Source organism: Phaenicophaeus curvirostris, chromosome 20 (assembly GCF_032191515.1).
Source record: "Phaenicophaeus curvirostris isolate KB17595 chromosome 20, BPBGC_Pcur_1.0, whole genome shotgun sequence".
Taxonomy (NCBI): domain Eukaryota; kingdom Metazoa; phylum Chordata; class Aves; order Cuculiformes; family Cuculidae; genus Phaenicophaeus; species Phaenicophaeus curvirostris.
Window position 1 is genome coordinate 4,583,059 of NC_091411.1, and position 12,908 is coordinate 4,595,966.

A 12,908-nucleotide genomic window follows, 5' to 3' on the forward strand; every position below is an offset into this window, starting at 1 on the left:
TCTCTCTCCAGCTGTGAGCCTTACCTTTGTGGGAGCTCTATCCTTAACCTCTCCCATTATCCATAAATTAAGCATAGCACTTTCCCCTAATCTTATTGTTTGGCGGGCTGCATTGCATTCAGGGAAATGATTAATATTCATGAGCTTGCTATCTCTGTTTGGTGCATAATCCTCTAGGGAAATTGCAGTGTTAAATGAGTGACACGAACCTAATTTTATATGTCTTTTCTTTCCTTTCTTTCCTTTTCCTTTTTTCCCCTTCTGACAGAGAAGTAATGTGCTTAAAATAAATTGATGGATGACCATCCATATTCATTGTGGGCATGCTTTGAGAGCACTCCTTGCTCCCATCGTCTCCCCCTCCCTTCCTCATACCCCTGCACAGGAACACAGCTTTGACTGCTGAAACTGAGGCCCCACGCAGCAGCTAATGGTGATTTTGCCTTTTTTTCATGAACATTAAATAGGTCTTGGCTGACCCTGCCTAGGGCTTTCAGTATAACAACAGCATGGGAGAAACGGAGTCACCTTGCAAGAGAAACTCGCCATCTCACAGGGCATCAATAAGACTAAAGCATTGACCAAGGAGCTTGGGAAAGAGTAGTGCTGTCTATAAAGAAGCTGAAGTTCTATAGTGAAGTTTCATAGCAAATTGCAATGAATTTACTGACCGGGGCTATTCAGATGATATTTGTGTGACTCGTCCAGCTTAAGGCAAATACTTTGAAGTTGACTGTTTCCTGCAGGTCATGGGAGTGTGGCTACTTGTTCTAAAATGTCTAAGCAGTCATTTGGCAAGTTAGTAATCACACCACCGTCATAAAGTCTCTTAAAGTGATTTTCAGACTGTCATCATTAATAGTGCAATCTTAGCAGGGCCAGCTGAGCCACAGAGCAGAGAGAGCAGGCATTTCAGGCAGCAAAATAAAAAGGACAGATGCTTTTTTGTGGGGGAGAGTGTGGGCTGGAGTGGTATTTGCCTGCATTTTTCTCTACGCCAGTGACTCCAGCCCAGCTCAATCCAGCTTTGGTTTTTAGGACACAACTGCAACAGAAGAATTACTCCTTTGCTTGTTGTATCCTTCACATATTACTCCCCGTGGATCAGAGAGGCTTCCATGGCTGGTCATAATTCCCTCCTTGGAGCATCCTCTGTGACTCAACAGCAACTTGCTGTGCTTAGAGGATGATACGGAGCACAAGACCTTCCTTTGCAATAACATCCAACCACACGCACAAACAAACAGTTTGTGTTCCTTGGGGAATGGCACCACTGTTTTTTTTCTCTCTTTGGCTCCTTCCTAGCCTCAAAGGAAATGGGCCAGGTGTCAAGAAGGGCCATGCTGGCCAACCTTCTTGTGGTTGTAGTGGTTGCTGTTTTATCTGTCAGAAGCCTCAAGACTTTGAGTCTCCAAGTTTGGTTAATAAATCTGTGTAAGTCTGAGGAAATATTGAAATATTCTCAACACCGCTTTTCTGTTTTATCCAACCACCCAGGGAATGAAACAAGATTAGGGGGGAAGAGGACATGTGTTGTAGTGCTTTTATAACATGTCTGGTTGCCCGGGGTTTGGAGAAGGCTGTGTTGGCTCCTGTAGGGTAGCTGCAGAGCAGATAAGCTCTTACTACCACTGCTAGTGACGGAAAATATCCTTTCACTTAAGTGACAAAGGCTCATGTTCTTGGAGGTGAAATATCAAATTTCAATGCTGGGCTCTGTGAGGGAGTTGTAATTGTATCTGTCTGCAGCACGCAGATCAATTGCATAATTATTGTGCTACGACCGCTATATCATACCGATGAGCCGAGTCACGCCAGACAAAGAAAAAGCTGAGGAATGCATTTCCACTAAACAGCTGAATTACCAGAGAGTCGTACTCCACAAATGCCCTACTGCCCCTCTGCTCAGTTCAAGAGATGCTCAGACACCATTGCCATATTGTACGGGAAAAAGCCTCCTGCAAGGCCCCTGGATGTTGCACAGTAGATTGCAACACCCGCGTTGCCTTCATTTCCAAGGTGTCTGTTTTATTTCATTGAAGGAAAACGTCACAATTTATTGATATGCAACTTCATTCAGAAAGCTCTGCCCAAACTCACTGTAATGGTTTTCCTCTTCTCAAACCAGAATATCCAGGAAGGAAAATAACTCTCGAATATTGTACTGTAGCAGGAAATATCTCTCTCTCTCTCTCTCTCTCATTCTCTGGCTTCTTCAATATTAAATAAGAGATTAGCAGATATCCTGGAAGCTGGCCACGTTATTCACTCTCTTCCCACTGAAGCCAAAGGTGAAACTCCGATAGAAATGAATGGAGCAGGTTCTGCGATCGCTCAGCTGCTGGCTTCATGTGAGCTGCAGTGGAATTATTTCTCCTTTTGTGACAGAGGCTTCTGGATACGTTTTGTCTCATCTGTGAACATAAACACCAGCACTAGAGATGCCGATTAAGTGATGCAGTGGTAAAATCATGCTTCTGCAGAAGTTGCTGACTTTCTTGAGCCTGCAGTTTGGCTCTTGCTGTGTCCAGAAAGGCCTGCATGCCTCTGGACAGACCTTTCAGGGGTTAAAATGTGAAGCTTGCTGTGTTCCAAGAATTTGTTACTCTGAAACAATGCTTCTGCATTTTTGCCCCTCTTTTTCTTATTTTTTTTTTCTCTCACAAATAGTTATGTGGCATGAGGCTTGTTATAGTTGGAAACATCCCTAAGTAAACAGCTGAGCTTAAAAATACTCCATTTTTTTTTGTCTGGCCTTCTAAAAAAATAGTAGTTATTGCACAAAAGAAGACTATGCTGATGCCAGTTGCTGTGTTCTTGCTGAAAACAGGAAGCTGCCCCGAGCGTCTGTCCCCAGCACTTTGACCATGCAGCTCAGACATGGAAAGCCCTGTTGGAGGATGTGCCCTGTGCCATGAATTGGCTCTATTTATCTCTCTTATTTCTTTAAATGAGGTGGAAGGCTGCCTAGCACAGATAAGTATATATTCTGCGTGTCTGCTTCCTGATATCTACCAGACTTCATACATTTCACTGGTAATTTTCTAGCCTAAGTTTGGACAGGTAACTGTGACAGGGAGTTACATATCCATCCAGACCTGGTCTGGCAGGTGCTTCTTGGGTACTCCCTAAATCCTCTGCCTTGCCTTGTGTATATTTTCATTTCTGAACCCCACCGGAAGTGTTTGTATTTCAGTACGAAAGGCTGGGTTTTGCACTATATGCAGGCAACTTAAGAAACGAGGAGAAATGCAGTTGACATCATTTTCTGGTGCAATGCACAAAAGTCCCAAGGTCATTCTGGATCTTGAAACCCAACCGTAATAGTAAGCAGGCCAGGTCTTGCCAATTCGTTTCCCCAACAAATCTCCTTTCTCCAGGGTGATGGCTGCCACAGAGTATTAAGAGATTCACAGATGTTGCAGAAGACTTTGCTGAACTGGAGACCACCTTTTCCCAAAAGCAAGGGCAAGAGAGAGACTTTGGTTTGGCCTTGATCTTTTTGAGCCTTCAGTAAGAACTTTGTCTGGGAAAAGGAGCTCGTGCTGCTGGGATGAATGCATGTTGCCTGAGTTCTACTCAGGATCCTTCAATCCCCTTGAGATGCTGTCTCCTGCTTCCAGATGCTATGCCTACAGACATTTTACTGTTATGGTTTTAAACTGGGTTTCCAGGCAACTGCTTCTTAATTTTTTGAAGGTGTTTTTCCTCGAGGACAGATCAGTTTTCCTTCACGTTCCCTTCCTACACCTCTCCTTCAATTCAGATTCAACTTTGACGTGAGAAGTCCACAGTGTTGATGAGCATAGTCCATGATGCAGACCATAGATGACCAAAACATCACTCAACCTTCACCAGGTCTTGGGATCCTATAGACCTCTGTGAAGAAAAAAATTAGAATCATAGAAACATTGAATAACCAGGTTGGAAGAGACCCACCGGATCATCGAGTCCAACCATTCCTATCAAACACTAAACCATGCTCCTTAGCACCTCTCCACCCGTGCCTTAAACCCTTCCAGGGAAGGTGACTCAGCCACCTCCCTGGGCAGCCTGTTAAATTAGGTCATATTACCAAGGCTCTGGATGCATTTCATGTTACAGTAGTTGAGAAAAGAACAGCAAAGGCATTTCATACCATTATGGAGATAAAGATGTTAGCTGCTGCTTCCCAGAAATACACCACTCCTGACACTGCCCTCCCCAGCTTTGAGCCTGTAGGACTCTACGGATTTAGCTGAGCTGTGTTCACACCACTGTGGAAAGGGAAGAAGCCTGTTAGTTTATATTTTGTGAGGGCAACCGTAGGAAGAAACAATCTGGTCGTTCTTTACTTTGCTCATGAAAGTGTAAAGCCCAATAAGTAACCTTCCAAGCATCCAAGATCACAATAAGATTCAGGAATCAGAGCTGGTGCTCCATACCCGATGAAGGAACAGCCTCTTCTTCTTTTTGGCAGCCCACCCGATAAAGCAGCACAGTTGGGTGTTATAGGGTGATGCCCTTCTCAGTGCCCTCACCAGTGTCTGGGAAGGATTCAAAAAAGGTCTCTTTTTGGCCATGACTCAGAAGCAGGAAACTCACAGGCAGGGAAAGGCTTCCTCACTTCTCACAAATGCTCCTCTCAAAGCATGGCACCACACGCTTCAGGGTGGCATGTCAGTAGTAGGACTTATAGATCTTCCTTAAAAGAAAAACAGGGCTATAAAGACACTTTTCCTCATCGTTTTTCAAAGCACACAAAAGCGAGTGGGTACTGAATCTCTCAGCCTTGGTGCACGGTGTCATCCAGGCAGCGAACCCACACTGCGGTGGAGGGCAGGGTGCAGCCGCTCTCCAGGGCCAGCACGGCAGAAGGACTCATGGCAATGCAGTTCAGAAAGACTTTGTTAATCATTTAGGCAGTCTCCGTTTAATTCAGATGTCTCAGTCTCTCCATTCGGTTCCTCCCTCGGGTTTTGCAGGCTCCGAGCAGACAGATTTATTGGGGTCTTAAGCATAATCAGGAACAAATTAGCCTCCGTTAGGATCACACGCTGGCCTGGATCACAGCTATTCAAAGGCTGCCTTCCCATCCATGTGAGTATGAATTAAGTCATTGGATTGGAGTAGGTCTTGAATATTCTTTTATCCCAAACACATGATCTTATCAGAAGCCCATTACGTTTATCATCGCATTAGGAGGGAGCACTTGGAGCCAGTGCAGGAATATGTTGCTATATAAATGTTGTGCTTACTTAAATGCCTGTCGTGAAAATAAGTCAGCGCTTCAGGAAAGCCAGGGAAACACTGTCTAAACACATATGCCTAAAATTAGGCTGTGACTTTCTGGGTATGTGTCTGCATCAGTGGGGTGGCTGCATCGAGGATGTGTAAAAAGAGTGTGCATGTGTTTGCGTGTCATCGTTTCTGTCAGTGTGGGTGTGCAGCAGGATGCATTTGGGTGCTGGTTTTTCACTGTAACTGCATATCTGACTGTGCATGTGTTTATAGGCTGAAGGTTGTGGTTTTTTAATATGGTAGGTCTTTTCCTTTTCTATTTTTTTTATTCCTTTTTACAGAAATAAGCTTCATTTCATGAAATGACAAGCAAACTCTTCTTCCAAAAATACTTATTTTCATATGTTTGGGATTTGTTTTTGAGGATTCTTTGATTGCTGACCACAGTCTTTCCAGAGCTGAATATTTCTCAGAGATTTCTGCTGAGACTCCTGCTCAAACTAGGGCATAGTGCTCTTTGCTTTATCCCACTGTTCTTGGGCACAGCAGAGAGCTGGCCTACACTTTGATACGTCTCTGCAGAGCGCGGAGCAAAATAAGAGATGCAGAAGGATAAGGTGAAGGAACCAAGAGCTTGTCTCTATGGCCATCGCAGTTACATGCTCACTCTTTCAGCCGCCCAGCCACCGAGAGTGTCTCTCCCAGGGGAGATAGAGCCACACTGGTGTAGCACTGTGCCAGTATTAATAATCCCTACAGATAAATAAGGTCCCTAACAGGGATGTCCCCAGTGGGGCATTGGAGTGTGTATGGTTCATGAGCACTTCAAGCACACATTCCCAGCAGGGTCAATATCAGATGAGGAGTAGGAGGGTCCTGCTGGCCTCAGGGCTGTTGGGCAATCTGGTCATGGGAGGAGACAAGGCAGCCGCTTGAGGCCCATCTGCATGTCCACCATCCAGCCTAGCCCCCCCTCCCACCACGGAGTAATGGGACACCCAGGGAGCCATTGTCATCTTTTGTCTGTGGAACACTTTCCCAAGCGCTCCTCCACTTAGCATTTTGAGGTGTGTGGTATATGTTTGGTGGCTTCCAGCCATATGAAGATTTTAAGATGTGACATGAAGGATCAAGAAGTTTGGCTACCCCAGGAATATTTGCTCAGATACAGGGCTGCACTCACACAGCTGAACGGCTTCCACGTTCATGCTGACTCCTTTTTGCCAGCTCAGAGTCCTGGCCCAGCAAATATGCAGTTCCCCACACGTATCCATGCACACAAGTTGGCTGCAAAGGTCATGGTGAAATGAAACCATGACATTCTTCCATGGTAGACTTCTCCATTCTTTCAATCTTGCACTCTCTTAAGGACCTGGAATCTTGCACAGGGGTTGGGAGGGAGGGATGGAAAAGGAGTGAAAGTCATTAAATAATTGAATTGCAATAAACCGATTTTTTCTGGCTCATGATGGTATTTCACTGTGTAAATGAGGAAGAAAAATAAACAGGGGATTTAGTAGTTTGGAAGTAGCTCAAAGCTGTGCAGCCGTTGGATTTTCTGACACCTAGCTTGAGATAGTCCAATGCTACTGACAGGGCTCTCCTTAGGGATCGTTTCCATCAGTCCAGCGAGCAGCACTGGCTAATTTCCTACCGTTTTTTCAGCAGGCTTATTTGCCAGACAAAAATACAACAGGCTGTCAGAACTGGATACCTCTGGGGACTGGCAATGATAATACAATACAAAATAGGATACCAACAGGTCAAAGGTTTCCATTTCACAGAGTACTCTAATGACTGAAAGTCATTATTGCTATGCAGTCTGTTTGAAAAGAGTAGATGGATCTCAGTTCAGTTCTTAATGGGCCAGTGTTACAGAAACAACCTCAAAAATTTGGCATCTTTGTTGGCAGTCTCATTAGAGAAGCCACAGAATAAATGGACAAGGATAATAAAGTCTCCTGCTGCCTTTGATCCTTTCAGGTCAAATCTGAGTCACGTTGGTGGAAGCTGTGTGTGTATGTGGCAAGCTTACCCTCACACTATGTATACTGTATCTGCTCTTTGGATAAACAGATCCTTTTGGCCCTTTGGTCAGTAAAGCTGTGAAGTTGGCAGTTTTTGCCATCCCTGAATTCACAGTTGCTGCTGCTGTTGTTGTTTTGCCGATATCATTTCAAAACAAAAAGGGAAATATTGTAGACAGACCCACTTCTGGCATTTTTCCAGCCAAGTTGGTGGAATTACGCCAACACACATATTGTCTCTCTAAGTGTTTTCTACCTCTGTTTTCTTCTGTTTCCATCCTTTTAAATGGAGATAGATGAAAATAAGCAGAAACTCCCCTACATTGGTAAATATCTTGGGGGAGATGTCCAATACAAAAGCTGATTGTTGCTTGGCTTTCTTAAAATCACCTTTCTATTGCCTAGAAGTGACAAATGCTTTCATTTCCCAGTGACCTAGTCCAGCAGATACATGACCACTGATGTTACCAAGGTCTAGCAACTAGATTACAGGCATGTGTATCCAGTCCTTTATGATTTCTTTTCTCTGCTTCCTCCCTGCAGATGAACCCAGCAGGTGCTATTTCCACGATGGTGATGGAGTATGTGAAGAATTTGAGCAAATGACCAGCATCAAAGACTGTGGTGTTTATACTCCCAAAGGCTTCCTCGATCAGTGGGCTTCCAATGTGTCTGTCTCTCATCACAGTGACCAGCAGTGTCCAGGATGGGTAGTCATCGGTCAGCCAGCAGCAACTCAGGTAAGGAAACCAGACTCCCATTCTTCTCCATGAAAGCGAAGTCCAGCAAGGAGCAACATTCATGAGCGCAGGTAGATGGTCGGCATACGTGTGTGATCTTTCCCTCTGCCTGTTAACTCACTGCTTCACCAAGGAAGGCTCCTGATAGCAGTTTCCCTCTTTCTGAGCCTGGTTAGTCGTGATGAGTTGAAATTCAGTTCCAAACATCCAACTGAAAACTGGCTGAAGTTGTGGCCTGCTTGATTCAATAAGCTGTGTAGGAGTCACCTCAACTAACTATCATCACTTAAAAGACTAGACAGGCTCTCTGCAGCTAGCACAGGGTACTGTCTTGTGGTGATGAGTTCTGAAGGCTAATGCTGAATAATACAAAAGAGTGTTCTTTCTTTTTTAATAGTTTTGTGTTTTCTGTCTCCCGGTTTCATAAAAGCACCCTATTGTTCTATTCTGAGAAAGGTCCTGTCCATTCCCAAAGCCATTCATTAGCTTTAACCCCCTTCTTACATGTCTCCTTTGTAACATAAATAGCTCCAGTTACCATAACTTTACCTTTTGTCTCCCTTGAGAGAATTAGATCCAAATGAGTTCAAAAAGACATTAGATAAATGCCTGGAAAACAGAGCTGTACAGGATGCAGATGCTACAGTCCAGAAGCAACCCACTAACTCAGGAAAGCCCACATTGTTAGGTTTTTAGAGGATACAGAAGGGAAAGGCTCATTATATAAAAGAGATGCTTCATATAATTCCTCCCTCAGCATCCACTGTTGTCCCTTGCTAGAACAGTGGATTAGGTAGACTTCTGGTTTGATGCAGCAAAATTGTTCTTACAGTCTAATTACCTGGGAGAGCTGGGGTTGTTTCGCCTGGAGAAGAGGAGGCTGAGGGGAGACCTCATTGCTCTCTACAACTACCTGAAAGGAGGTTGTAGAGAGGAGAGTGCTGGCCTCTTCTGCCAAGTGACAGGGGACAGGACAAGAGGGAATGGCCTCAAGCTCCGCCAGGGGAGGTTTAGGCTGGACATTAGGAAAAAATTCTTCACAGAAAGGGTCATTGGGCTCTGGAACAGGCTGCCCAGGGAGGGGGTTGAGTCACCTTCCCTGGAGGTGTTTAAGGCATGGGTGGACGAGGTGCTAAGGGGCATGGTTTTGTGTTTGATAGGAATGGTTGGACTCGATGATCCGGTGGGTCTCTTCCAACCTGGTTATTCTATGATTCTATGATTCTATGATTCTAAGTGGGCAATGCTGAGAGGAATGCCATATCACAGATATGACAAGCAGATTTCTCTGTGAATAGCAAACATTAAGCATTTCCAGTTGGCTTGCAAGAGAAAAAACATCTTTATCCAAGAGTCTTGGCCTTGTTCACATTGCACAAGTCTGTAACAAATTAATGACCAGGTCAGTTTTAAATGCACAAAGCATGGTTAGCTGGCATAGCACCAAGAGAGAATCCTGAGCCCAGTATTGCCTTTCTGTCATGGTCTTACTTATTATTTCACACTGCAAAAGGAACCTTCCTCTGTACACTACCAGTCCCTTTGCAACTTCTTTCTTGTTTGAGCTCCCTGCTCAAGCTCCCTGTGCTGTAATACAGCCAAAAGCCAACTGTCTCCAGTACAGGTGCTGCTTTATGTGTGTATGTGTTATGTGTTTGTTGTACCCAGATGAGATGAAGTTGTCACAGCCTTGCTAAAAAAAAAAAAAAAAAAAAGAGGGTTGAAAAAAGCTGTTGTATTTATAGGCAAAGCACTAGCATATCACACACTGGCGGAGTGAATGGGAACATGCCTCCTGTTATTGCCTGGCCCCTGGGGAGATAACAGTGTGCTATTTACTTCCAGCAGAAGGAATTCTTGCTTTGGCTCAGCTGGTCCTATTACACCCGTTTGAGTGCATGAGGTTCATTGACCTTTTTAATCATATATTTTGAGGAAGCCTTTGTTTTCCCCAGGAACAAGACAGCCTCGATGGCTTGTGAAAGCACCTGACTTGTCACTCTGGAGAGGTTAGATGGGGCAGCAGGTCATCAGTCTGTTAGCTAGCGAAGATGAAAATTAACCTAAGATCTCCTCTAATCACTGCATGTAATGATCACTGGTGTGTAAACATGTTTGGCTTCATTATCTACACAAGCATTGAGCCTTAGGGTTTTTTTTGTATTGATGAAAGGAGCACCTTTTCTCACCCAGATATCTTTCAGAGTAAGTTGTGTGCTTGCTGGTGTTGTGCAAACTTCTCATGTTGTTGCTGGGTAGTTTTCTGATTAATCAGAGTGGCATTTGTGTTGGCTTCTCATCAAGAATGCCATGAAAGATATGTTTGAGTGCAGTCCACAGCAACATACAGAATGCATAAGCTGCCTGTTTGTTAGCTATCCCCCTTTCTTATAATGGCCCCAGTGCTCTCAAGGTGCTTTTAAAGCATTTTAAGCATGTCTCTCATTAAAGAGTTTCTCATCCTTAGATATCTCAACACCCATTTCTTGGCATGACTGTCATAGTTTTGCCTAGAATGTTTCTGAAGAGCAGGGATTGCTGTTTGTTATTGTGGTATTTCTCAGCAACACCTGCCTGCGTGCTCTTGTTACTGTTGGAGGACCATTCAAGAGCACGAACCAGAGAACGCTTTCTTATTGTTGTAGGGTTGCTTCTGCAACCTGATCACCCCACGCCTCAGTTCATCTAAGCCCTTGCCTGTCTCTGCGGGGCTGGTTCTTCCTTAGAAGCAGGGTGCCCGCGTGTGCATATTTTGAGATGAATCCCACATGCCAGTTCCTTACTTGTTGGTGTGAGGCTGCTGCATTGGTAACATACTAAGGGAGAAAAAAAGAAAGTCCAGAGTATAAGATCTGTTTTGAACAACAAAATGCTTTCAAAGAATGACACAGTCTTGGCGAAGAGATACACATTTGAAAAACGGAAAGGTCAAACAGTCCACCCTTTAAACAATCACTCTTTTTGCAGAAGCAAGACTGATAGACAGCCACTTCTACTTTCCTGGCAGCCGCTCTTCGGTGCTGATTAAGAAATATTCTCAGTACTGACAGCATCATATTTAGAGCCAAAGCGGACCAGTCAGCAACATTGCACCAGCACAGAAATGCAAGCGTTGATGTAGGGCATTTTTGCAGTTTGATTTCTAACCTGGCATCCTCCACAGATCTTGAAGCAGATGCTGCTCAGTACCTGTTGTCAGCTGCAGGAGGAATTCAGCAGTAAGGGCTTTGCACACTCTAGGGCTGCTCTTTTCCCTACCGCTCTTGCTGTGAGTTTGTAAACAGCCTCTCCTTGCCATCCACTGTGTGTGAAATATTATCAGTGTTGATGTACTGGTTGTGTCGGGTTTTCTACAGCACTGTTTATTTCTTGGGGCCTTTCTTGTGCTGGAGATTATTGATGCTAGCATTAAGTCATCAGCTGGTGTATGCTGGCAAAGACTACAAAAAGGCAGGAGCACTGGGCAGATTTATACTAGCTGAAGAACAGATCCAGTAGGCATAAACAGACAGACAAAGGGTGCTTTGGCTGATCTGAGTGCTGAATAGCTGTGATTTTTTCTGTATTGGAATTCCCCAGGGACTAAGTGCCTTGACTGGTTTGTATCCAGCTAGGGTCAACCTCCAGGCTACCAGCAGGGGGGGTAGGACATGGCTTCCTTACACCAGGTTAAGCACACCTGGGCTTTATAAGGCATAAGTTTAAAAAGTCAACTCATTGCCTATCCAGACAGTCCCTGTTTTATTGTCACTGGTGAAGCTACATCAGTGAAGAGTGTTAAGTAGCAACATGCAGTGACATTAGGTCACTATGAAAGAGTGGAGAGGATGGAGCTGGGCTCTTCTCCCAAGTGACAGGGGACAGGATGAGAGGGAATGCCCTCAAGCTCCACCAGGGGAGGTTCAGGCTGGACATTGGAAAAAAATTTTTCACGGAAAGGGTCATTGGGCACTGGCAGAGGCTGCCCAGGGAGGGGGTTGAGTCACCTTCCCTGGAGGTGTTTAAAGGATGAGTGGATGAGGTGCTGAGGGACATGGTTTAGTGATTGATGGGAATGGTTGGACTCGATGATCCTGTGGGTCTTTTCCAACCTAGTGATTCTGTGATTCTGTAGGGTTCAAGAAACCGTTGTCTTGCAGTGGGTGTTGTTGACTCAGTCTCTGTGATCTTATTTCACACTGTTTTCGTTTACAGTGGGGAAGTGCATTTGTTTGTATCTCAGTCTTTCTCCAGAGTTGGTTGTACTGAGCAGCAATGATTTGGATAATTTGCTCAAGTATCATTTCTATACAGAAGTGCCTTTGGAGGACACCTCTGACCAGGCCTGTTTTGTAGTTTAGGCAAGAGGAGCAGAGGCAATTGGGTGTGGACAGACCATGGAAGGCTGGAGATGCCATTTCTCCTTTCCTCTTGCTGGTGGCACTCCTGCTTTTGGAGAACTGGTTTGCCTGCATGTACCCTTTGGGCCCTTATAACAGAGAATTATAGGAAGAGAATTGTGGATCTTTAGGTGCTTGATTGCTGAACTTATTACTCCCATCATGGCAATGTGTGCTCAAGACTTGGAAACTGGTGTGTGCCTTGGCCAGTCTCACTGACTATGCCTTTTGTTACATTTCCTTCCAGTTGTGCAAAAGTTGTTTAGACCAAGTAACCATATATATATGTATATAATTTTTTTTTCTCCCTACGCCTTTATCTAAGCCTGTTTTTCCCCTGTATGGAAAAAGCCACACAACTCGGGCACAGCTAACCAAAAGGGGACTTACTTCCAAGACTGCTGGGCACAGACAGATCCTGGGATTCGTTTTCATTCCCAGACTAACTAATACACCCTGTTCTCCTCTGGGTACCCCACAGGGGCTGCTATGGAGTAAGAGCTTGTGGAAGAGGATTCTTATTACATCTTTCCCATAAAAAG

General features: G+C 44.6%; 1 protein-coding gene across 1 annotated transcript in view; it reads left to right on the top strand.

The window, feature by feature from the left end:
- PAPPA (pappalysin 1) overlaps positions 1-12,908 on the top strand; it is a 187,598-nt gene that overhangs the window by 100,131 nt on the left and 74,559 nt on the right. Inside the window, exon 10 of the mRNA XM_069873425.1 lies at positions 7,791-7,987. Coding sequence (XP_069729526.1) covers positions 7,791-7,987 — 197 coding nt within the window. The remainder of the gene's footprint in view (positions 1-7,790; positions 7,988-12,908) is intronic.